This window comes from Pelobates fuscus, chromosome 5 (assembly GCF_036172605.1).
Source record: "Pelobates fuscus isolate aPelFus1 chromosome 5, aPelFus1.pri, whole genome shotgun sequence".
Lineage (NCBI taxonomy): Eukaryota > Metazoa > Chordata > Amphibia > Anura > Pelobatidae > Pelobates > Pelobates fuscus.
Window position 1 is genome coordinate 86,500,223 of NC_086321.1, and position 22,454 is coordinate 86,522,676.

Sequence of the window (22,454 nt, forward strand, 5' to 3'; positions counted from 1 at the left end):
TAGTATCCTAGTGATACAGGGAACACTGAGACCTGGGGACACAGGGAGAAATGAGGACACTGAGACACTGGGAGACTAGGCGACATGGGGATACTGATGCCAAGCTGGCCTTCCAATTCTTTGGACAGACATGCCCCCTTTTTGGGCATGTTAGCCCCTTTTGGCAGTTCTGGTCATGTGATTTGCGTCTGTGGCCCACCCTTTTACCCCGCCCATTGACTTCCTGCTTCACTGGACACTGCTGTTAGGGGGTATGGATTTACTTGAAAGATGAAAGCATAACTTAGAGAGAGATTAGCATAGAGTATGTTTTTCCTTATAGCTGCATCCTTTGAGTTTCCCTCCAACACCATCTCCATCAGATACATGACGCTTGGGAGGTATGATTGTTTTAGTGTTTTTGGTCGATAAGATTCTGTAATTAGGCCCATCATAATTGTCAGCACCAGGTCCACTGGGCTCTTAATCTGGCCCTGATCCTGTTTACTAAGAACAACAAAATGTTACTCTGGAGGGTTCATTCACACCAAGTGGGGGTGAATTGCAAACTGATTTTAAAAAAAATTAGGCAAAAGGTGTTCCTATAGAGAAATTATTGAAAACCTATATAATGGCAGCTTAGCTATTTTAACTGAAATGTTGTATATCGTTTTGTTTCTTTTACCACAGCTTAGTGAATAAACCCCACCATTCCACATAATTCTACACCTGAAACCATGTACTAAAATGGAGCAAACTTAGATCAAATCAACTAAACAGCTCACATCCTACCTAATAAAATATTTTATACTAAACAAGGGCATTTCTTAGCCTAGTTAATTAAGCTGCTAATTTACCAAGTGAATAGATTACCATATAAACTGGTAGTAATAAACATGTGGTGTTTGAGATGATAAACTAATTCCTCACCATGATGGTTTGGGTTCTGTTTTATATCTATATATTTATTTTTAGATAAACAACAGTGTAGTTACAATGTCCATATTTTCAGACTACCCCTGCTTGATCACAGGTGAGCCAGTCAGATCAGCCTGGCTGCAGGCTGTATTACAGGTGAGCCTGGCTGCAGGCTGTATTACAGGTGAGCTGGTCAGGGCAGCCTGGCTGCAGGGTGTATTACAGGTGAGCCGGTCAGGGCAGCCTGGCTGCAGGGTGTATTACAGGTGAGCCGGTCAGGGCAGCCTGGCTGCAGGGTGTATTACAGGTGAGCCGGTCAGGGCAGCCTGGCTGCAGGGTGTATTGCAGGTGAGCCGGTCAGGGCAGCCTGGCTGCAGGGTGTATTGCAGGTGAGCCGGTCAGGGCAGCCTGGCTGCAGGGTGTATTGCAGGTGAGCCGGTCAGGGCAGCCTGGCTGCAGGGTGTATTGCAGGTGAGCCGGTCAGGGCAGCCTGGCTGCAGGGTGTATTGCAGGTGAGCCGGTCAGGGCAGCCTGGCTGCAGGGTGTATTGCAGGTGAGCCGGTCAGGGCAGCCTGGCTGCAGGGTGTATTGCAGGTGAGCCGGTCAGGGCAGCCTGGCTGCAGGGTGTATTGCAGGTGAGCCGGTCAGGGCAGCCTGGCTGCAGGGTGTATTGCAGGTGAGCCGGTCAGGGCAGCCTGGCTGCAGGGTGTATTACAGGTGAGCCGGTCAGGGCAGCCTGGCTGCAGGGTGTATTACAGGTGAGCCGGTCAGGGCAGCCTGGCTGCAGGGTGTATTGCAGGTGAGCCAGTCAGGGCAGCCTGGCTGCAGGGTGTATTGCAGGTGAGCCGGTCAGGGCAGCCTGGCTGCAGGGTGTATTGCAGGTGAGCCGGTCAGGGCAGCCTGGCTGCAGGGTGTATTGCAGGTGAGCCGGTCAGGGCAGCCTGGCTGCAGGGTGTATTGCAGGTGAGCCGGTCAGGGCAGCCTGGCTGCAGGGTGTATTGCAGGTGAGCCGGTCAGGGCAGCCTGGCTGCAGGGTGTATTGCAGGTGAGCCGGTCAGGGCAGCCTGGCTGCAGGGTGTATTGCAGGTGAGCCGGTCAGGGCAGCCTGGCTGCAGGGTGTATTGCAGGTGAGCCGGTCAGGGCAGCCTGGCTGCAGGGTGTATTGCAGGTGAGCCGGTCAGGGCAGCCTGGCTGCAGGGTGTATTGCAGGTGAGCCGGTCAGGGCAGGTGGCTGCAGGTTATATTACAGGTGAGCCGGTCAGGGCAGTCTGGCTGCAGGGAGTATTGCTGGTGAGCCGGTCAGGGCAGCCTGGCTGCAGGGTGTATTACGGGTGAGGGATACAGTGTATCACTATAGGTTTCTATGGAGAGATCAGGCTGTGCCCACACTCCGGGTACCTCGCTCGCCGCTCTCAGATCGCGCCTGGGATGCCCATCATGAACTATCTAACGTCACCGGGCTCCCATGTTCCCCCTTTCTGATGGCGTCATGAGCCAATTGCCCATTGAGTTCTAATCATTAGAGTAAAGCGACATGTCCATCAGTTGTTACACTACTGCAGCCATTTTGTTGGAGACTATTTTACTTTCTTTGGAAGAATCCCAAAAACGGGCAATTACGTCAAACGTCTGCCATTAAATGGAAATCTCATCAAAATACCCACTCAATAAGGTAAAACGTTAGAATATATCCTCTTCAGGTTCAGCGCCAGTCCCCCTGTAGCGGTGTGCTGTATTGGAGCCTGTTGGGATCGTGTTCTATCGGATGTCGTGTCTCTGGTGTTTAGAGCTCTCCGCGTTCGCCCACCGTAAGACGCGCTTAGATACACGTCAGGAAAGCGCGACGTGTTGCCGTCACCGGTACCATCATCACCGCGCGACGTGTTGCTGCACGTGATCACTCGGTGACACGCAGAGCCCGGTTTCGCTGTGCGGCTTTGTGGAGGTCTGTCGGCTGTCCGGGGGGAGGGACTGACTGAGGGAGCCGCGTGCACCTTTCCCAGTCGGGCGGACTCTGCCTACTTCCTGTGCCGAGCGCCTGCTGGGTGAAAATGGCGGACGCCTTCGGAGACGATCTGTTCAGTGTGTTCGAGGAAGATGCGGCTCCAGCGGCCAAGAACAACCAGCCGGGGCCGGCTGCCAAGGGCGGGTGAGTGAGGAGGGCCGGGGAGGGTTAGGTGCTCTGTGCTTGTGCCGGTGTCACTCCGGGCAGGTATAGTGAGTGCTCTGCCATGCAGTCTGTGCTCACAGCATTGTATGATATGACTAGACACGGGGATATTCACTAAAGGGAGAGATCAACGAAAATGCAAAGCGAGTTTTAACATTAGGGTCAAAAGAGCCAAACTAGGAACATTCCTCTTACATTAGCCGTGCTCTCAGTTCGGCTACTCTGGCTTGAAATTCACTATGAACCCTGAATTCAGTAAATAACCCTCATAGTGCCATAGGTGTTGCTAACTGTGATTTAGTCTTTCTGAGCTGCAAGAGCTAATTGCTACAGCTGTAATTAATTGGGTGAACAGAGACAGGTGTAGCTAGTATAAATGGCTAGATTTGGAGAAAGTAGAATTCAGGCTGAAAGTGGCCTATGTTTGGGGTTTTATTTTTTAAGTTTCCACTTACCTGAGGTCTGCAGAGTGAAGTTAATTCGTCTTAGATTGTACTAAAGTATAGAGCCACAGGTTTCGCAGTGCAGTCTAAAGAATAAAATATATTTTATTATTATCCAAAGGACAAAACAAATATGTTTGGTCTGTGAGGCCTTAATCTTGTATGATTACATGACTTAAGGCCTCCCAGCCAAAACTTTTATTTTTGTTTTGTCCTTTGGATCATAATAAACTATATTTGATTCTTCACCCTGCACTGCGAAACCTGTGGCTTTATACTTTTGGATATACATTGGGAGCTAATGGACCTCCTCCACAGAGCTCCAGTGTATCACTATACTTGGGTGCCGCACTCTACTACCTTTTTATTTACTATTTTATTTACCATCTGGTAGGTTCAGACACAGCCAATCAAGCGCAGAATGCAGATCTCCTCCATACAAAACGGTGTTTGTCATTGCTTCCTCTATATGCTCGGACTTAAAACTGAGCTCCTGTAAGGCCACATACAGATCCTAGAAGCAAAACATTAAAGGAGAGAAAGGTTATCCATCCAAGTCTTTCTCGTGTCAATTAAAATGTACAATAATGTGTGAGTGAGAGGTTATATATGCATTTTCCTGGCCAAAATAACACCCCTTAGAGGGGAGTTAAATAAATAAAACTTGAACTAAAGAACGCAATAAGGTTTCATATACACAGCAGGCCCCTATTTATTTATTTTAAAACTACCCTATTACTGTCCCACATATATAATATCCTATGTCAACTCCTCAAGGACTGCCGGCCACCAGGATTTAGGTATTTACCAATTCTGCACTAGTGGTATATTGATAAACTCCTGTAGCATTTGTGATCACAGACAGTTGATTTAAGAAGCAATGTTTAATGCAAAGCAGCCCCCAAATCCACACTGTATCACAATGATAAAACAACAAACCTGTAACTTCTTAGAAGTCAATCTTCCTGAAACCGTCCCTTTATCACAATTGAGCTTTTTATGCTCATTGATTAGAGAAATTATTCTTTTCTCCAGATTAACGTCAATCACTACCTGTTGGGAATAAGAATATATATAAATAAATCAAAAAATGATCCTGGCATGATATTTCTGTAACTTAATTTAAAGTACCTCTGTTCCACATGATGCGTATTGTACAACAAGACTCTTTGTAATGGTTGGCAATATGCTGTGATCTTTCTGCCCAGAATCCATAAGTAAGGTTTGTTTAATTAAGGTTACATTAATGCTGTGACCATGAATTTATCACCCCTTCAAACTTTAAAGTAGAGTATCAACCTTATCTTTACAAACCTATTACAAAAAAAAAAATTGGGGGGTGGGGGAGGAGTACAAGCTATTAACCTAGCCAAGCACAATTTGATGTAATCTGATGTTTTCGTTGCCCACTTACTAATTGAATTTTCAGCTAAAACCATTATGCCTATGATGACTGGGTCAACCAGGTAAATAAATTAATACATAGTGAGGGATAATAAAGCACACCTATTATCGAAATATATGGCAAGTAAATTGGGAAGGTGGAAGCCAGTCCACTGCATGGAAAGCAGACCATAGATTTCAACATGCGGGGTGGGGAGAAGACACTTTCTATACAATTGCCACTAGTTGGCAGTAGTCGAGAGTCAAATGACCTGTAAAAAATGCACTGAGCTTTATTTTGCTGTTGTGTTTATTGTACATAAAGATATAATGCAATACTATAAAAAACAAAGACTGACCTTTAAAACAGACTTATTGTGATTTGCTGAAGAACTTGCATCAGCAGACGAACCAAAACTATATGTTTTTGGCCCTAAAATAAGAGAGAAATTACAGCTGAGCAATTTTAAGACATTCACGGTCAATTTAAAAGAACAAAGTTACTTGCCAACCTAAACATATATGTAAGTTTAAAAACCCATTTACTACAACTTAACTTGCAGTAACCATAATAAAAACTGTCCCTAGAGGACAATGTCATAGTTTGTAAACATCAAACACATATGAAATAGGACAATATGTCTGCAAAATATAAAAAAAAGTTGTCAGTTACTGTATATACTATAGGGTAATGTAAGTGAACAATGGAAGAGGAATACAAACTACAGGAAATACGGTGTTTGTTTGCAGTATATTAAATAGTTTTACCAATTCCCGTTTTTTTCCTTCTTGCTAGGACAGATGACAAACACACAGAGAGGCATATAAATGTTTATGCTATTATTATTATTGCCATTTATAAAGCGCCAACAGATTCCGTAGCGCTTTACAATATTATAAGAGAGTGGGGATTTAGCTATAAATAGGACAATTACAAGAAAACTTACAGGAACAATAGGTTGAAGAGGACCCTGCTCAAACGAGCTTACAGTCTATAAGAGGTGGGGTGTAAAGCACAATAGGACAGGGAATAGCAATCAATGTAGGTGGGAGGGAAGCAAAGCTGGAAGAGAGAGTAGAGGCCTGCCCTTCAGGAGAGAGTAAGAGACAGGTATGTGAAGTAGAGGTTACTCTGGGAGGCCATAAGCTTTCCTAAAAATATGGGTTTTAAGGCATTTCATAAACAATTGAAGACTAAGGGGCAGTCTGATGGCAGTAGGCAGGCTGTTCCATAGGAAGGGAGCCGCCCGCGAGAATTCCTGCAAGCGTGAGTTGGCCGTATGGGTGTGAGTAGCGGACAGGAGAAGGTCACGGGCAGAGCGGAGAGGCCGAGAAGGGACATACCTATGGATCTGTGAAGAGATATAAGAGGGGCTAGATTTGGTCAATGCTTTATAGGTATGGGTTAGCATTTTGAATTGACTCCTATAGGATACAGTAAGCCAATGTAAGGACTGACAAAGGGGTGAAATGTGAGAGGACTGACTAGAGAGGAAAATCAGTCTGGCGGCAGCATTCATTACAGACTGTAGCGGGGCAATACGTTTTTGTGAAGACCAATTAGGAAAGGATTACAATAATCCATGCAGGAAATTACTAGAGCATGGACAAGCTCTTACAATCTTGCGTAAGAAAGGAGCGGATGCGGGCTATGTTTTTAAGGTGGAATCTACAGGATTTGGTAACATGCTGGATGTGAGGCTCAAGGGTGAGACTAGAATCAAATATGCCACCAAGACAGTGCGCTTGCAAGGATGGACTCATGTGGATATCACTGACTTGAAGGGAGAGCGAAAGAAAAGGATCAGTATTAGGAGGGGGAAAGACAAGGAGTTCAGTTTTTGAGATCTTTAGTTTTAGAACGCAGGAGAACATCCAGTCAGAGATGGAGGAAAGGCAAGCAGTGACATGTTGCAGGACGGCATGGGAGAGGTCTGGGGAGGAGACTACAATATGACTACAACCATGGTTACAGTCTAGCTTAAATTTTTTTTTTTTTTTTTAAAAAAAGAACATTATTTTGCAAAATAAAAAACCTATTTATTTTTTATTTCTTTAGCTGTTGAACTGAACTCTCCATAATTCTCGTCAGCCAAGTCTGACATAGAGATATGGGAAATCCAACAACACCTGGTTACACCTCTGTTGTAATACATTTAGGGACCTTGTACATTGGGGCCATAATTTGTTCTATAGATAAATGCATTAATAATTCAATAAACAAAAACAAATATTACACAATAACAAAACATACTTTTAAGATCCTGCAAAGTGACTGGACTTGAAGCTGCTTCGATGACCAAGAAATAAGGTAAAAATGTCATCAGATTATGGCGTTCTTCTAATATTCAATGTAAAAGCTGGACAAATCTCAAAACGTCTGCCCATCAGTGTTTATGGAATATGTAGTTCAAAACTGCCAAAATTTTATTCAGGGAAGATATGAATAAAACGGCTCTCAATCTGACAGAAGTCTTAGTTTCACAATAGCTCCATGTGAGTTGTTGTGTTTTTTTTTTTTTAATGAAATTGACGAGAAAGCTTTACCAGCTCCTTCACAAAACATTATAAGAGAGCTTTTTGGAGGAGGCTAAAACATGTATGGAGTGTGTTAATGTAAACGGCACAAGTCATACAAGAACTTGTATGGTCAAAGGTGAGTTATGCTAGACTTTTTCTGAATGAGGCTGTAAGTTTAAAACAGGGGCCCTCTTTGCACCAAAACATATTTAAAGATCATGGATGTTGTGGAATTTAAAGTGTCTTTAAGTACATTGGTTAAACGTAAAAGCAAACTTCATTAATGTAAAAAACAATCTAAAATGTTTTCCACGTACCTTGTTTGCTCTTCAGTTCCTTGTTAACGCCAGCTACATTAGCAGATTTAGAGCCCGGTTTCTTGGTAGTGTCCTCTCCTGAAGCTTTCTGATCTGCAGTCACCCTGGACTTGTTAGCTGAAGCTACGACTGCCTGGACAGATGTGGAGTTGCCATGGCGACTTTTCTTATTTTTTCCACCCATGTTTTTAGATTCTCAGATGTATATGTATGGCTGTGTCTACCAAATCAAGGGAAAAAAGTTGTTGAAAAGTCTATTTTTCTCCTCAAATGTTGTGGGGTTTTTGCACCAATAGGTTCTATAATAAACATGAAAATGCGTGAAACAAAAGGTAAATTAGAGACCCCCTTCCCGCCCTTAAAATAAAAATTGTCATGGCGATCATGGGAATCATTAAGATGACACACTTGCGACTTTGAATTGATGAGTTTATAAAGAACTTCTAAATTCATGTAGGGAGGAAGGGTGGCAATTAAAATTCCAAAAACACATTACAATGGAACAGTGAAAAGAGATTACAAAAGGAGATGATTAGATACAGAAGTAATGGGATGTGTGATGCAGGCAATTGTGCAGAGCGCCTGCCATACAAAAATGTCTCACTGAGCTACATTGGGAAGTCTGTGATTGGACAGCTACAAAAAAAAAGTGTGGCCTTGTTATAAGGGGAGGCGGGCTTGCAATGGCTACAGACAAGACTTTTGCAAGCGGTTTTAGATATATATAAAAATATAATTAAAAAAAACATTTAAATGCATACATGTTTTATGGTGGGTATATCTTCTAAACAGTATATATATATATATATATATATATATATAGCAAAAATCCCCTGCACTCACGCTTCAACCGCTTCACTGCCGGGCGCATCAACCAGAGCTCCACATGACACAGTATCCAGAAAGGAATGGCTGCTCTCCGGTCTTAAAAAAATGAAACTTTATTTAATTGAGTTTAAAAAATAGTGACACTACATTGTATACTTTACATTCCTTTCTGGATACTAATATATATATATAAATATATTTAATTTATTTTATTTAAATTTGGGCAGTGAAAAAAAATATTTATACATTATGCAAGTACAACTGACTGCAAACACAGAGATAATTAAACAGTGTGACTTATTATTTATTGTAATGCAGGACCCATCCATACACTGCACAAGTCAGATGATGGTACACTCTGGTGCCTGAAATAATTGTGGTAATAAATACGCTTTCAGGTTTAGTACATACTGAAGAAATAAGGCAAAAGAATAGTGTTCGGAAGGAAAACCTTGTAGCATGATAAAGAAATACAACTGCAACAAAGGAGGGCTATTACGATACAATTTAAGAGTTTACTTATTGTTTTTGAAAAATACATTTTGTAGTTGTGTGACCCAGAGATAGGGCCCTTTTGCAAATATATTATTATAATCTCATTAGGTAAAATAAAGCTGGTTTTGCAGTATGATATCTCAAATCAAGAGAGGTCATCGATCATTACTATAATATGGCAGATATGTTTTATGGATATACAATGACTGGAGCCTCTAAATTAATGTTACCTGATAAACATTATAATTCACATCTTGAAAAAGTCAATTACTGAGATCGTTATCAAATATTGTCATTAAATACCTGAATAATTGATGTCCATTTTGCAACAGTAAAAGAATGATACTACATTCTCCTGGTGATTAAAAACCACACACATTGCCCAACCTTATGTAATTCTTTTTAATGCAGCACAGATCAATCCCGTTCAGGGCCGGATTAACATAGGGGCTGATGGAGCTGCAGCTCCAGGCCCAGACCCATGGAACAGGCCCATTTAAAAAAAAAAAAAAAATCGAGGCTGCCTGGGCGTGCCAGTTTTGCAGTAATAACAGCAATACAAATGCAGATATTTTTCTCAATATAAACGGAGATTACTCTGCAATACTAGCACCAGCCAGTAGGGGTCACTGTGTGTGGAGAGAGGCAGGGATAGGAAATTACAGCATTTACCTCTCTGCCTCTCTCTACTCACTGATCCGCGGGGGAGCAGCAACACAGCACAGAGAGTTCAGACAGCAGCTCCCAGTCTACAGAGACTACAGCTCAGGGAAGTGAGGGATGAGGGGAAAGGCAGCAGGGAAACATGGGGACACTGAGACACTAGGGGACACATGGGAACACTGATACACTAGGGGACACTGAGACATGGGGATGCTGAGACACATGGGGATGCTGTGAGACATAGGGACATTAGGAGACACATTGGGACATACAGACACAAGGGACACAGTGTCTTCATGTCTCCCAGTGTCCCCATGTCTCCCAGCCAATGTCCCTAGTGTCTCAGTGTCCCCACAGCTCCCAGTGTCCCCTAATCTCCCAGTGTCCGTGTCCCCTAATCTCCCAGTGTCTGTGTCCCCATGTCTCTCAGTGTCCCCAAATATCTGTCTCCCAGTGTCCACATGTCTCCCATTCAGTGTCCCCATGTCTCCCAGTGTCCCCAAGTGTCTGTATCCCCATGCCTCCCAGCCAGTGTCCCTAGTGTCTCAATGTCTCCCAGTGTCCCCTAGTCTCCCAGTGTCTGTGTCCCCATGTCTCCCCTAGTCTCCCAGTGTCTGTGTCCCCATGTCTCCCAGTGTCTGTGTCCCCATGTCTCCCAGTGTCTGTGTCCTCATGTCTCCCAGTGTCTGTGTCCTCATGTCTCCCAGTGTCTGTGTCCCCATGTCTCCCAGTGTCTTCATGGCTCCCAGTGTCCCCATGTCTGTATCCACAAGTGCCCCCATGTCTCCAAGTGTCTCAGTGTCCCCATGTCTCACTGTGTCCACATGTCTCTCAGTGTCCCCTAGTATCCTAGTGATACAGGGAACACTGAGACCTGGGGACACAGGGAGAAATGAGGACACTGAGACACTGGGAGACTAGGCGACATGGGGATACTGATGCCAAGCTGGCCTTCCAATTCTTTGGACAGACATGCCCCCTTTTTGGGCATGTTAGCCCCTTTTGGCAGTTCTGGTCATGTGATTTGCGTCTGTGGCCCACCCTTTTACCCCGCCCATTGACTTCCTGCTTCACTGGACACTGCTGTTAGGGGGTATGGATTTACTTGAAAGATGAAAGCATAACTTAGAGAGAGATTAGCATAGAGTATGTTTTTCCTTATAGCTGCATCCTTTGAGTTTCCCTCCAACACCATCTCCATCAGATACATGACGCTTGGGAGGTATGATTGTTTTAGTGTTTTTGGTCGATAAGATTCTGTAATTAGGCCCATCATAATTGTCAGCACCAGGTCCACTGGGCTCTTAATCTGGCCCTGATCCTGTTTACTAAGAACAACAAAATGTTACTCTGGAGGGTTCATTCACACCAAGTGGGGGTGAATTGCAAACTGATTTTAAAAAAAATTAGGCAAAAGGTGTTCCTATAGAGAAATTATTGAAAACCTATATAATGGCAGCTTAGCTATTTTAACTGAAATGTTGTATATCGTTTTGTTTCTTTTACCACAGCTTAGTGAATAAACCCCACCATTCCACATAATTCTACACCTGAAACCATGTACTAAAATGGAGCAAACTTAGATCAAATCAACTAAACAGCTCACATCCTACCTAATAAAATATTTTATACTAAACAAGGGCATTTCTTAGCCTAGTTAATTAAGCTGCTAATTTACCAAGTGAATAGATTACCATATAAACTGGTAGTAATAAACATGTGGTGTTTGAGATGATAAACTAATTCCTCACCATGATGGTTTGGGTTCTGTTTTATATCTATATATTTATTTTTAGATAAACAACAGTGTAGTTACAATGTCCATATTTTCAGACTACCCCTGCTTGATCACAGGTGAGCCAGTCAGATCAGCCTGGCTGCAGGCTGTATTACAGGTGAGCCTGGCTGCAGGCTGTATTACAGGTGAGCTGGTCAGGGCAGCCTGGCTGCAGGGTGTATTACAGGTGAGCCGGTCAGGGCAGCCTGGCTGCAGGGTGTATTACAGGTGAGCCGGTCAGGGCAGCCTGGCTGCAGGGTGTATTACAGGTGAGCCGGTCAGGGCAGCCTGGCTGCAGGGTGTATTGCAGGTGAGCCGGTCAGGGCAGCCTGGCTGCAGGGTGTATTGCAGGTGAGCCGGTCAGGGCAGCCTGGCTGCAGGGTGTATTGCAGGTGAGCCGGTCAGGGCAGCCTGGCTGCAGGGTGTATTGCAGGTGAGCCGGTCAGGGCAGCCTGGCTGCAGGGTGTATTGCAGGTGAGCCGGTCAGGGCAGCCTGGCTGCAGGGTGTATTGCAGGTGAGCCGGTCAGGGCAGCCTGGCTGCAGGGTGTATTGCAGGTGAGCCGGTCAGGGCAGCCTGGCTGCAGGGTGTATTGCAGGTGAGCCGGTCAGGGCAGCCTGGCTGCAGGGTGTATTGCAGGTGAGCCGGTCAGGGCAGCCTGGCTGCAGGGTGTATTACAGGTGAGCCGGTCAGGGCAGCCTGGCTGCAGGGTGTATTACAGGTGAGCCGGTCAGGGCAGCCTGGCTGCAGGGTGTATTGCAGGTGAGCCAGTCAGGGCAGCCTGGCTGCAGGGTGTATTGCAGGTGAGCCGGTCAGGGCAGCCTGGCTGCAGGGTGTATTGCAGGTGAGCCGGTCAGGGCAGCCTGGCTGCAGGGTGTATTGCAGGTGAGCCGGTCAGGGCAGCCTGGCTGCAGGGTGTATTGCAGGTGAGCCGGTCAGGGCAGCCTGGCTGCAGGGTGTATTGCAGGTGAGCCGGTCAGGGCAGCCTGGCTGCAGGGTGTATTGCAGGTGAGCCGGTCAGGGCAGCCTGGCTGCAGGGTGTATTGCAGGTGAGCCGGTCAGGGCAGCCTGGCTGCAGGGTGTATTGCAGGTGAGCCGGTCAGGGCAGCCTGGCTGCAGGGTGTATTGCAGGTGAGCCGGTCAGGGCAGCCTGGCTGCAGGGTGTATTGCAGGTGAGCCGGTCAGGGCAGGTGGCTGCAGGTTATATTACAGGTGAGCCGGTCAGGGCAGTCTGGCTGCAGGGAGTATTGCTGGTGAGCCGGTCAGGGCAGCCTGGCTGCAGGGTGTATTACGGGTGAGGGATACAGTGTATCACTATAGGTTTCTATGGAGAGATCAGGCTGTGCCCACACTCCGGGTACCTCGCTCGCCGCTCTCAGATCGCGCCTGGGATGCCCATCATGAACTATCTAACGTCACCGGGCTCCCATGTTCCCCCTTTCTGATGGCGTCATGAGCCAATTGCCCATTGAGTTCTAATCATTAGAGTAAAGCGACATGTCCATCAGTTGTTACACTACTGCAGCCATTTTGTTGGAGACTATTTTACTTTCTTTGGAAGAATCCCAAAAACGGGCAATTACGTCAAACGTCTGCCATTAAATGGAAATCTCATCAAAATACCCACTCAATAAGGTAAAACGTTAGAATATATCCTCTTCAGGTTCAGCGCCAGTCCCCCTGTAGCGGTGTGCTGTATTGGAGCCTGTTGGGATCGTGTTCTATCGGATGTCGTGTCTCTGGTGTTTAGAGCTCTCCGCGTTCGCCCACCGTAAGACGCGCTTAGATACACGTCAGGAAAGCGCGACGTGTTGCCGTCACCGGTACCATCATCACCGCGCGACGTGTTGCTGCACGTGATCACTCGGTGACACGCAGAGCCCGGTTTCGCTGTGCGGCTTTGTGGAGGTCTGTCGGCTGTCCGGGGGGAGGGACTGACTGAGGGAGCCGCGTGCACCTTTCCCAGTCGGGCGGACTCTGCCTACTTCCTGTGCCGAGCGCCTGCTGGGTGAAAATGGCGGACGCCTTCGGAGACGATCTGTTCAGTGTGTTCGAGGAAGATGCGGCTCCAGCGGCCAAGAACAACCAGCCGGGGCCGGCTGCCAAGGGCGGGTGAGTGAGGAGGGCCGGGGAGGGTTAGGTGCTCTGTGCTTGTGCCGGTGTCACTCCGGGCAGGTATAGTGAGTGCTCTGCCATGCAGTCTGTGCTCACAGCATTGTATGATATGACTAGACACGGGGATATTCACTAAAGGGAGAGATCAACGAAAATGCAAAGCGAGTTTTAACATTAGGGTCAAAAGAGCCAAACTAGGAACATTCCTCTTACATTAGCCGTGCTCTCAGTTCGGCTACTCTGGCTTGAAATTCACTATGAACCCTGAATTCAGTAAATAACCCTCATAGTGCCATAGGTGTTGCTAACTGTGATTTAGTCTTTCTGAGCTGCAAGAGCTAATTGCTACAGCTGTAATTAATTGGGTGAACAGAGACAGGTGTAGCTAGTATAAATGGCTAGATTTGGAGAAAGTAGAATTCAGGCTGAAAGTGGCCTATGTTTGGGGTTTTATTTTTTAAGTTTCCACTTACCTGAGGTCTGCAGAGTGAAGTTAATTCGTCTTAGATTGTACTAAAGTATAGAGCCACAGGTTTCGCAGTGCAGTCTAAAGAATAAAATATATTTTATTATTATCCAAAGGACAAAACAAATATGTTTGGTCTGTGAGGCCTTAATCTTGTATGATTACATGACTTAAGGCCTCCCAGCCAAAACTTTTATTTTTGTTTTGTCCTTTGGATCATAATAAACTATATTTGATTCTTCACCCTGCACTGCGAAACCTGTGGCTTTATACTTTTGGATATACATTGGGAGCTAATGGACCTCCTCCACAGAGCTCCAGTGTATCACTATACTTGGGTGCCGCACTCTACTACCTTGTTAGGTCCTCATAGATTGTAAGCTCGTTTGTGCAGGGCCTTCTTTATCTATTGTATGTGAAATACTTGTCCATTATCCCCATTCTATAATTGTAAAGTGCTGGGGAATTTGCTGGTGCTATACAAGTAATTTCATCTAGAGGCAGGTTGTATTGATAACAACAATGCGTAAGTAGGAACTTTTGTTTTAGCGGCTTTGAGACTTAGATTCTCTGCAGATGGTGCTAGACAACATGACAGATGTAAACAGGGTAATTACTAAAGTGAGAATTCAAAATAACCAAACTGGAAAAATAATTTATGCATTCTGTTCTGCTTTTGTGGCCTTAAATTTGAAATTCACCATGAATTCTCAGTTCAGTGAAAACCCCTGATGGTACACTTACACCCTGACTGGCTTATTCATTTGATCTAATGATCTTGTGGTTCAGCTCTGGTTACTGTCCTTGCCATATGTGCCTGAGTTGTGATATCTTGTATTGCAGGACAATAACCAGTAAATTAGTAAGTGGGTTTTGAATGGGTTAATTATGCTAAAAAAGGGGTGTGTAAAATAACCTTTTTAACAGGGAAGAGGGGAGGTAGCTGTCACCTAAACGGCTATTTGGACCTATAGTGTTAGATATACATGTTTGTATTTTTAACACTATAGTGTTCTTTTTAGCTAAAGTTGTTTTGATGCCTATAGTGTCCCTTAAAGGAACTCTCCAGTGCCAGTAAAACAGTTTGTTTTCCTGGCTCTAGAGAATCCTGGAGTGCCCCCTCCCGCATCCTATCCCATGTTGCTGAAGGAGTTTAAAACCCCTTCAGCTACTTACCTGAATCCAGCGCCGATGTCCCTCGACGCTGGGTCAGGCTCCGCTGATTTCCGCGAGAGAGTCTTAATGCACATGCGTGCATTAGACCTCCCCATAGGAAAGCATTATTCAATGCTTTATTATGGGGAAAATCTGATGCTGGAGGTCCGTGAGGGCGTCCAGCATCAGATAACCGACCAAAGGTCAGTTTGAATTCCGGAAGCCCTCTAGTGGCTGTCTGTTAGACAGCCACAGAGAGCAGACTTAGAGCTGCAATGTAAACATTGCAGTTCTCTGGAACTGCAATGTTTTACATTGCAGCACTTAGTGCAAAATGGTCACAGCACCTAGACCAATTCAATTAGCTGAAGTGGTCTGGGTGCTTTGCTTAGAGTGTCTCTTTTAAGCCCAGAGGGCAGCATTGAATGTCCTAGTAGTTTTTGCCGCCCACATGGGTGCTGCAATTCTCCCCTTGCGCGGTCGGAGGACCTGCCTTGCAATCCACTTTATAATGTACTTTTGTACTAACTTTTTAAGTACACTATGTTAAGCTGTAGTGGCTCTGGTGTCTATAGTGTCCCTTAAGAAGTGTATTTTTCTTGTTTAAAACTAGACTTAAAATTATATTTTTTTTAAACTGGCTCCTAACTTTGAGACATTGCTGAACACAAATGTTTATTTTATTGCCGTAAATGCAAACTGTAATATGACATTAACAGTTAAAAATGCTGTGCCGAGCTATGAAAGTCAAAACATTTCTTAATTTCTCACTTTTTCAGTTTTTATTCCTATTATATAGTTTCATATCTAAATATTTGATGTGAAAGGAAAGCCCTGTTTTTCCTGAACAAAATTATAATTAAGTGTGAGTGCACTTTGAAAGGTGAATTACGGTTGAACAGACATAGCGCAAATTAAATGTTTTGTTTACGTTTTGTACAATTGCCTCCGTCCTTAACGGGCTGAGGGTCAAGTTCAATTTGTGTGTGGGGAGGGGGTACTTGTTTTGAGATATATATATATATATATATATATATATATATATATATATATATATATATATATATACACACACACACAATGAAATTAAATTATTGTATTTTTTCAGGAAGCGAAATGCAAAGCCACAAGTTGTGCTCTCGGGTCCTGTGGCAAAGGGAAAGAGAGATGCAAGCAATATTGATGGTCCTGAAGACAATATTCTGGGAAAGAAGCTCAAGGTTGAATCCTCTGCTGACGAATTAAAGTAAGTCTTATTGAAAAATCTCTCTAGTGGTTTGGAAGTAGCCTTGTTTGTTATGAAGCCTACCTTTCCTTACTCTTGGAGCTTTAAGGGTAACTCCAGGCACCATAACCACTACAGCCTATCAGGAGACCATGGTGCAGTCACCAGGGTAAGAAGTCAAATCACTTATGGTTTGGCAATTCCAGGGTACCCTGGATGCCTGAAAGTTTTCTGGTCCCCTTAACGTTGCTAAAGCAGGAGGTTTAATTGTGCTTTCGCAGTATCAAATGTGTGCAACATCTCAAGGCAATCATTGACTGAGACAGTCGGCTAACGCTGACCTTTAACTGTGCATGAAAAGAGATATTAGAAGGGTCACTTATTCTTATATTACAATTGAGAGGTCTGAGCAGCCAGTTTTTGAAAGCCTGGGAGGCAGTAGTTCACAAGACAGGAGTTGCTATAATAATTTTTACTTGCAGTAAAACCACTTGGAATTTGGTTTCATACTAACCAGATCGTTTAGGACACTACTCTGTCCTGGTGACAATTTGAAATATTAGAGTTTGTAGCTGCGTTATCAAGGAAATTAAAGGTGAATTTAGGCAACGTTTTATACTGTAAATGTTTTGGCCAATAAGGCGTCACTCTGCTGCAATATGTTTAGAAACCGTAGAAGAAGGTAGTGAACAATTGCATGACATGAGAGATACTTTGTTTCTATCAATGTATTGAGGAGGCAAATTGTTCATTTTGTTTTTATTTAGCAACATTGTCTTAAGCACCAAAAGCCTTACATTCACTCATTCATTCACTCCTTTAGGTTCTAACTATGTTTTTGTTTTGGGTTAGAAACATTTTTACTCAACAGTGTGATATTGCTAATAAAATTAATTGCACTCACATTGTGTAAAGTTTTTAAGCGCTCCAAGGTGCCTCCCTAGTCACCACTGCTGACCAGGCAACAGACTGGGATACGGATTGTATGTAACAAAGATGTTCTATTATGGCAATAGGGATAATAAAAGTATTGATAATAAAAGCGTTATGGTGCTGTGCGTTTTGTTCCTGCAATTGAACTTCTCCAGGGAACTCAATTTAAAACACAATGAATGATGTACCAAATAATTCAACTTAATACACCCCTCCACCAATTCCACTTAAATAGGGCTAGTCCCAAAAGTTCATTGTTGGTGTGGTGGGTGTCTTCTCTTCCTCTTCCCCGATTGGTCCTCCCAATTAATAAAATCATCTGTCCTCCGATCCTGTAAAGTGTAATCTCCTTTTCGCAGCCGTTATCGATTTTTCCATGAGTCCTTATCAGAAGTGTGTTACTTCCTTTTACGTCCAGTCCAACATGGCCGTGTGTGCCATGGTGTATATCAGAACAAGTAAGCGAACTGAAGCGATCACCTCTTGGCGTTCGCCCAGGAGAATAAATGAAAATCTGTCTAAATTAAATAAATGGGAATATTATTGGTTACAATGAAGCCCTTAAAGTGGTTAATACTAATTGCGTCGTCGTGGCTATATATTAAACAATCATATTAAAGTGCCAAAGTTAAACAATCTCTTAAAGGGACACTATGGTCTCCAGAACAGCTTATTGTATTTGTTCTGGTGAGTATAATCACACCCTTTAGGCTTTCTGCAGTAAACACGGTTGTAGCGGACTCCTGGAAACCTGACTGGTTACCTCCGCTATTTTCCCTCTCCGCCAGACTGGAACCTTGTGTGATTTATGCTTGTTTGCCCCCAGTAACTAGACAAAACACAGTTCTGGGAGTCATCTGGTTTATTCAGGCACAACATGCTCAATTTATAAGCAGGCCCCCAGCATGGGGACTCCATACAAAAGTATAGCAAGCCACTCCTTGGCATCCCTGTGTCTAGGAGATAATGGAGTCCGAAAACTGTAACTTCATTATCTCTGTTACAGGGAAACATACAAAATATATATACAATCCCCCAATATCCACAGGAACCCCACAAGTGTTATATCCCCAGATCCGAGCACCCAAGTTGACCAAATAGTGCTCAGATGCGTTTGGTAGAAGTGATTCGCCACCGGGGTAAAGTTCTGACCGGTCGGCCACAAGGTCAAAGCCCAAAACCGTTCCATAGAAAGAAGGGAAGTGTTGTACAAACACTGTCAAAGGTATTCCATTGCTTCCAGAAAGAGAGTGCTCCTCCTGGTTGATGGTCTTTCTCCCGAAGAGTGCTCTCCTACCTGGTCGGGGCATGGAGATGGTAGCCGTAGAGTTTCCCCAATGTTCGCGAGGTTGCCTATCTGAAAAGGGTTCCGGGCTTTCGATGACCTTGTCCCGTTACCGGTGTAGGGGAGACCAAATGGCCACCATTCCTTCGACCACGTGTGTTCGGTTATGCGAAATGACGGGCACCCAGGGGAAGCACTAATTAATTGTTTCTTTTGTGGTTTAACACCTACGGGGTGGTCGGTGTTCCAGTTCCAGTGTTTTAACAAGTTAAGGGGGGGGGGGTCTCCGTTAGGGAGCAGAACCGGGTGGGTTTGGGTATGATAACTCCCGAATGTAGTAAAATAAAATACTCTCAACAAACAGTGTATTCCGCCACAACAGTCTTTTCAGAGAAAAGGCAGTGTTTACATTGCAGTCTAAGGATACCGCCACTGGCCACTCCTCATATGGCTACTATAGGTGCTTCCTGGAACAGAAACTGCACTGACATTCAGTGTCTCCACCCTCTGCATGGAGACACTGAACTTTCCTTATAGAGATGCATTGATTCAAGGAGATGTTGATTGGCCAGGTCTGTGTTTAGCTTGTGCTGGTTCTGCCCCTGATCTGTTCAAAATGTTTAAAGTAGTAAAAGTGTATAGACCCTGTTCCTGTTGGCAATGTAAAATAGGGAATAAGACCTACACAGTATTTTTTTCGGAAATACTACTGAGCCGTATTGAATCTATTATGTGGACATTGTGCTGTGTATGGCTGTTTGCAAACTAATGTTTTTGTTAATTATTGTTTTGGATTTTGTTTGTGGTGTGCATAACCGGATATAAATTGAATACTTGTATGGAGAGTTAACCAGATCAACTCAGTGACTATTATTATTATTATTTATTTATTGACAAAATAAATAGCTGTTTATTCTTTTTTCATCATTTGAATGATCGGGGTTTAAGGCAATTTGTCAGTTAATTGGATAGCTCACTGAGGTTTTTGTTAATGCGGTATGTACTCTCTCTAAATGGAATTTTATTTATATATCTATATCTATCTGAAGGACTTCTAGTTTTCTCCACTCTAGTACACTTCATGTTCTGTGTGGTACCATTAGAGCTCCCAACACAATCCCTACAATTAATGATTTTAGATTGGAATCAGTCCTTGCCTTCTGTATGAGGCACCTTAAGTTGTGTGTTTTTGCCATGGTCAAAAGGGGGCGGGGCCTGACCTGCAAACTGAACGGCCCCGCATGGTGGAGGAGCTCCCGCTATGAAGGCTGTTTATAGGGAGTCACTCGCAGATCTAATGCCTCAAACGGTACTAGGGTATGCTACCCAAGATGGGGGCACCGTGGCGAATCGCCAGATACCAGACTCGAGCGTATCCCGCACTCGTGAACCCAAGGTAGCAGGCCGAGGCCTGCGGTGGACAGAGCTGGGGGGGAGATGGCCGCTCTCCTCGCTCCTACGCCGGAGCTACTGAGCCACTGCTTACCTGCTTCCTCCCCCCCCCCCCCCCCCCCGGTGATCCCGGTCCAGCTTATTAAGGCAACAGGGCTACGACAAGCACAGGCAGCGGAGCATCACAGGCAACCCCTTGCGACACAGGCCTACACAATGGCGGACGCCACGTGTGGCCACAACTACCAGACTCTGACGAAGCTTGAAGCCATACTCAATGCCTTCTGGGTGAAATTGGCCAGCAGAGAACGGCAGCCCGAAGAACAGGTACACTCACCCAGCAAAACAGCCACGATGACTCCCACCCAACAGGAGCTAAAAGATGGCGCTGACGGCGGAGACCTCTCTCGCGTGCTCATAAACATACAAGACTGCACCGCACAGTGACTCCTGGCCGAGGGGGCCTGCAGGCTCCCCCCAGACCCTGCATGACACCGAGAACCGCAACGCAACCAAAAGCAGGCAAGCTCCCTTCACAACACCGAGCCCAGACAATGACATGGAGAGCCCCAAAGTCATGGTCAGGGACACTATCTACCTGCAATGCCAACGCAGGCCCCCACGGTGACAGGCGGAAGAGACAGCCACTGGGACCAGCAAAGCAGCGTCTTGTTATGCCTCAGCAGGACCTTCAAGCACCCCTGACACCCTTCCCTACGCTGGGTATAGGATGAAAGAGAACCCACGTGCCGGGAAACACAGAGGTCCAGGCCTGGAGCCTCTGATACAATGGACACTATCTATGACCATACTGTAGCCTCCTAAACCGGGACTTACTAATAACATAGAACTCTAACGTAAAATTCACTGCTTGATCGTTTTTCTTTGTTTATGTTCTTTATCCATGCTCTTTACTGATGTTCTGTTTAGTACTCTCATATTAACCTTTCAATAAATGTATAAGGCCTTAACAAACGGATCAGTTAGCTCCTAGATTGCCTCTCACCTGCCAATTTAAAAAAACGACAAGCCCGCCTGCCTGGCACTATATGTTTATCTCACCTGTTTTATACTCGAGACACATAGACATATCTAAGCGCACATATCGACCGCTTACCAGTGTAATTAAACATATGAGATATGCATGATGAACCAGAGCCCAAGCTACTTTAGTCATAAAGTGTGTGGCTGTCTCAAATGTATATTAATCTTGCTATAAAAATGTGCCGACTCAGCAAAATGAAACACGGCAATTGCTTTAAATGTTCAAACTTTCATGTAACATGTTTCATTGTGGATAATGCAAGTTCCTGCTTCTGTTATTGAGACAATGCAGGACGATCTGTTAAATTGTGCACAATAAAAATAAAGAATAAACAAAAATAAATGGCCAAAACATGCATTTTATGCTGCTCTGAAATAATAAAAGACCAAATTGCCTTGAATCAAATATATATATATTTACTGTCTTCAATATTCCTTAAGCATAGGCCGAAAGTTGATTGTTCCTTGGGGTTGTTTAATGTGATATCACATTAAAAAAGAAAATCACTTTGTTCTGTTTTATTGCAGCCTTGCAGACTTAATGCCAAGAATAAAAGTGCAAGCAGTGGATACAATAGACGGCTGTACACATGAGGTAAGCTAATTTACCTATATTATGGGTAACCTACTTGCAAGTTTCCAGCTGTTCACCACAGGTACAAGTTGATTGGTTAGCCAAGTAGATACAGGTTAGTTTGCAGAACTTAAATGTGTTGCTAAAAAGAGGTTAACCCCTTAAGGACACATGACATGTGTGACATGTCATGATTCCCTTTTATTCCAGAAGTTTGGTCCTTAAGGGGTTAAAGGGATACTCCGGCCCCTTAAAGTGACACTGTAGTGTCACTACAACTTATTGTATTTGTTCTGGTGAGTAGAATTATTACTTCAGGCTTTTTGCGGTAAACACTGTATTTTCAGAGAAAATCCAGTGTTTAAATTACAGCATAGTGATAACTCCACTGGCCACTCCTCAAGTGGCTGCTAGAGGTGCTTCCTGGGGCAGTGCTGCGCAGTGAGCAGAACTGCCATTCAGTGTTTCCACCCTCTGCATGAAGACACTGAACTTTCCTCATAGAGATGCATTGATTCAATGCATTTTATGAGGAGATGCTAATTGGCCAGGACAGTGTTTGACTTGTGCTGGCTCTGCCCCTGATCTGTCTCCTTGACAATCTCAGCCAATCCTATGTGAAAGAATTGTGATTGGCTCAGATTCTCACTTCTGATGTCAGCCATGCAGGCAGATCAGAGGCAGCAGCTGGAGACTTAAATGCAAGCTTTTACTATTTTTAGGGGGGGGGCTAGATGATGGTTTTAACTCTGTAGGGTCAAGAATACATGTTT

The 22,454-nt window shown here is 44.5% G+C and overlaps 3 protein-coding genes across 3 annotated transcripts in view; 1 reads left to right on the plus strand and 2 right to left on the minus strand.

The window, feature by feature from the left end:
- The window catches only part of DHX29 (DExH-box helicase 29), a 37,656-nt gene extending 35,287 nt beyond the window's left edge, over nt 1-2,369 (minus strand). Inside the window, exon 1 of the mRNA XM_063454034.1 lies at nt 2,296-2,369. The gene's annotated coding sequence lies outside the window, so the exon portion shown is untranslated. The remainder of the gene's footprint in view (nt 1-2,295) is intronic.
- A 1,517-nt stretch (nt 2,370-3,886) lies between these two features.
- Nucleotides 3,887-12,927, minus strand: LOC134612018 (ATP-dependent RNA helicase dhx29-like). The gene is made up of 5 exons (XM_063456401.1): nt 12,854-12,927; nt 7,731-7,950; nt 5,253-5,326; nt 4,450-4,563; nt 3,887-4,024 (listed from the first exon to the last, which is right to left on the minus strand). Exons 2-5 carry the CDS (start codon nt 7,912-7,914, stop codon nt 3,887-3,889), a joined length of 510 nt encoding a protein of 169 aa, XP_063312471.1. The 5' UTR covers nt 7,915-7,950; nt 12,854-12,927.
- Nucleotides 12,928-13,326: 399 nt separating this feature from the next.
- MTREX (Mtr4 exosome RNA helicase) overlaps nt 13,327-22,454 on the plus strand; it is an 80,013-nt gene continuing 70,885 nt past the window's right edge. Inside the window, exons 1-3 of the mRNA XM_063454035.1 lie at nt 13,327-13,604; nt 16,337-16,474; nt 21,636-21,702. Of these exons, the coding sequence (XP_063310105.1) occupies nt 13,507-13,604; nt 16,337-16,474; nt 21,636-21,702 (303 nt within the window). The 5' untranslated portion in view covers nt 13,327-13,506. The remainder of the gene's footprint in view (nt 13,605-16,336; nt 16,475-21,635; nt 21,703-22,454) is intronic.

Coding starts and splice junctions, on each gene's coding strand:
- LOC134612018 (XM_063456401.1), bottom strand. CDS start 7,914: ATGGGTGGAAAAAATAAGAAAAGTCGCCATGGCAACTCCACATCTGTC. Junction 5,327..7,730: donor GGAACTGAAGAGCAAACAAG/GTACGTGGAAAA, acceptor CTCTTATTTTAG/GGCCAAAAACATATAGTTTT. Junction 4,025..4,449: donor TGACTTCTAAGAAGTTACAG/GTTTGTTGTTTT, acceptor TTTTGCTTCTAG/GATCTGTATGTGGCCTTACA.